Raw genomic sequence first — 1,970 nt, 5'->3', positions numbered from 1 at the left:
AGGATTTGTAAAGAAGAATGTCGGAGGATTTCGATATAAGCCAAGAGGAGACTTGTTTTCTTTTGCTAAAGTAAGGAAACTTTGCTTCCTTTGCTCCTGTTAACAAACGTTGGTTTTCACGAGACTCACCGGCGCATGCGCAACGCTGACCTCATACGTCATCCGCCCGGAACTGCTTCTGTTTACAACAGTGAGCGCAAGCTATATTAAAGTGATTATTACGTTTTGAATATGGATATTTTTCTTACAAAAACACATCGATTCGCTACAGGAGGCCTTTGTTCAACCCCCGGAGCCGTGTGAGGCACTTTTTTTTATGGATGGGCGATTTTTATTTAACTTCTTTTGGACTGAAGCACTGCAACACCCACTGACTGCAATGATAGAGCTTGGAATAGCCAGGACAATTTTTAATATAACTTCGACTGGATTAGTCTGAACGAAGAAAGTCACATACACCTAGGATGCCTCGGGGGTGAGTAAAACACAGCCTAATTTTCATTTTTGGGTGAATTAACCCTTTAACAGACCATCACGGTCTACCCACAACCCCCAAAGCCTGCTACACCTATTCCTTTTTTTAACTTACCATAGCATAAGAGAAGAGAAAGATTGAGTCCAGAGCACCCAGGAACAGTGTGGCCTCTCCCACATCAGCAAACAGTTTGTTTTCCTCCCATGTCTACAAATATAAACAGTATTATTACTGTTGTTATTATTATTACATTATTTAGATTATATTAAATACTGAAAGGTCTGCATTGGACTTAATTGCTTTGTACAACTATACTGCTAGTTGTGAGAATGTTAGTTTGTAATTTTGCCAAAAAGAAACAATATAGTGCTTGAAAACACTTAATGTGTTGCCCTCTCACAAATTTCCAAATGGTGACCACAAAAATATTAATGTGAAATATAATATTGATACAGTTTTGCGAGGCATTATTCATTAGATGAGTATCAATACAGTATTTTGAGGTAAAATATTACAATACTCTCAATGTTTCTCTCACCTCTACCTTGCTGAACACATTTTCTCCATAGCATATAGTGACATAAGAATAATACAAGCATTGCTCGGTTTTTACAGTTTCAATTGTTAACAAGCATTGTTCAATACTGAAGCCACATTTTCAAAACTGTTCACACATTCAGCGGTACAGAAGTCTATGCTAAACAAACTGTGAATCATTTTGCATTGCTTTCAGACAAAATGCATTCGATGACCACATTTCTCAAAATCCACAAACACTTTTATTCATACTCCACAACCTGCAAAGCACTATATATTTTCAGCACATTTTTCAAATGCTAACACACTGCTTTCAAAACTGATAAAAGCACATTCAAATCAGAAAAATGGTAAACTCTGTCCATTTCTGCAGGAATTATATTGAAATATATAATCTTAGCAAAATATTTACCGTGAAATTGAATAATAATTATTCCAAACACAACTAACTGCAATTTCAGCTGAAAGCCAAGCCAGATGTCCTATTTGAAGTTTTTTTTTGTGTGATGTTTTTGATGGGATGGATGCCTTCAGAATGATTTATTTTGGAAACATGGATCAAGGAAGACACGGAAGGATTGGTGGGGGGAAAAAAGAGTGGCAGAGAGGGAGGACTAGAACCCTCACAGTACTGATCCATCCATCCATCTACTCCATATATTTTCCAAAGCGCTTGTCCTATGTAGGGTCATGGAGAGGCTGGAGCCTTCCCTGGGTCATAGGCAGGAAAACCCCCTGGACATATGGCCAGTCCATCACAGGGATGACAAACACACACACACACACACATTCATATTCACACTCACTTACAGTCTCCAGTTCACCTGTCCGGTATGTATTTGGATTGTGGACGAAACCCAAAGGAAACCAACGTCAACGTCAACACACAAACTCCACAGAGAAAGGCCTCCTGGAGCAGCTGGGACTCCAGTACTTCACATACCTCATTATACTAGAC

At 38.8% G+C, this 1,970-nt stretch overlaps 1 protein-coding gene across 1 annotated transcript in view; it reads right to left on the bottom strand.

Moving 5' to 3' along the window:
- The window catches only part of LOC107719875 (sugar phosphate exchanger 3-like), a 24,498-nt gene that overhangs the window by 18,927 nt on the left and 3,601 nt on the right, over nt 1-1,970 (bottom strand). The window contains exon 4 of the mRNA XM_016527415.1: nt 590-682. Within this exon, the coding sequence (XP_016382901.1) occupies nt 590-682 (93 nt within the window). The remainder of the gene's footprint in view (nt 1-589; nt 683-1,970) is intronic.

Source organism: Sinocyclocheilus rhinocerous, unplaced genomic scaffold (assembly GCF_001515625.1).
Source record: "Sinocyclocheilus rhinocerous isolate Xijiao unplaced genomic scaffold, SAMN03320098_v1.1 scaffold2196, whole genome shotgun sequence".
In the NCBI taxonomy this organism is placed as follows: Eukaryota; Metazoa; Chordata; class Actinopteri; order Cypriniformes; family Cyprinidae; genus Sinocyclocheilus; species Sinocyclocheilus rhinocerous.
This window is presented reverse-complemented; position numbering and strand designations above follow the sequence as displayed.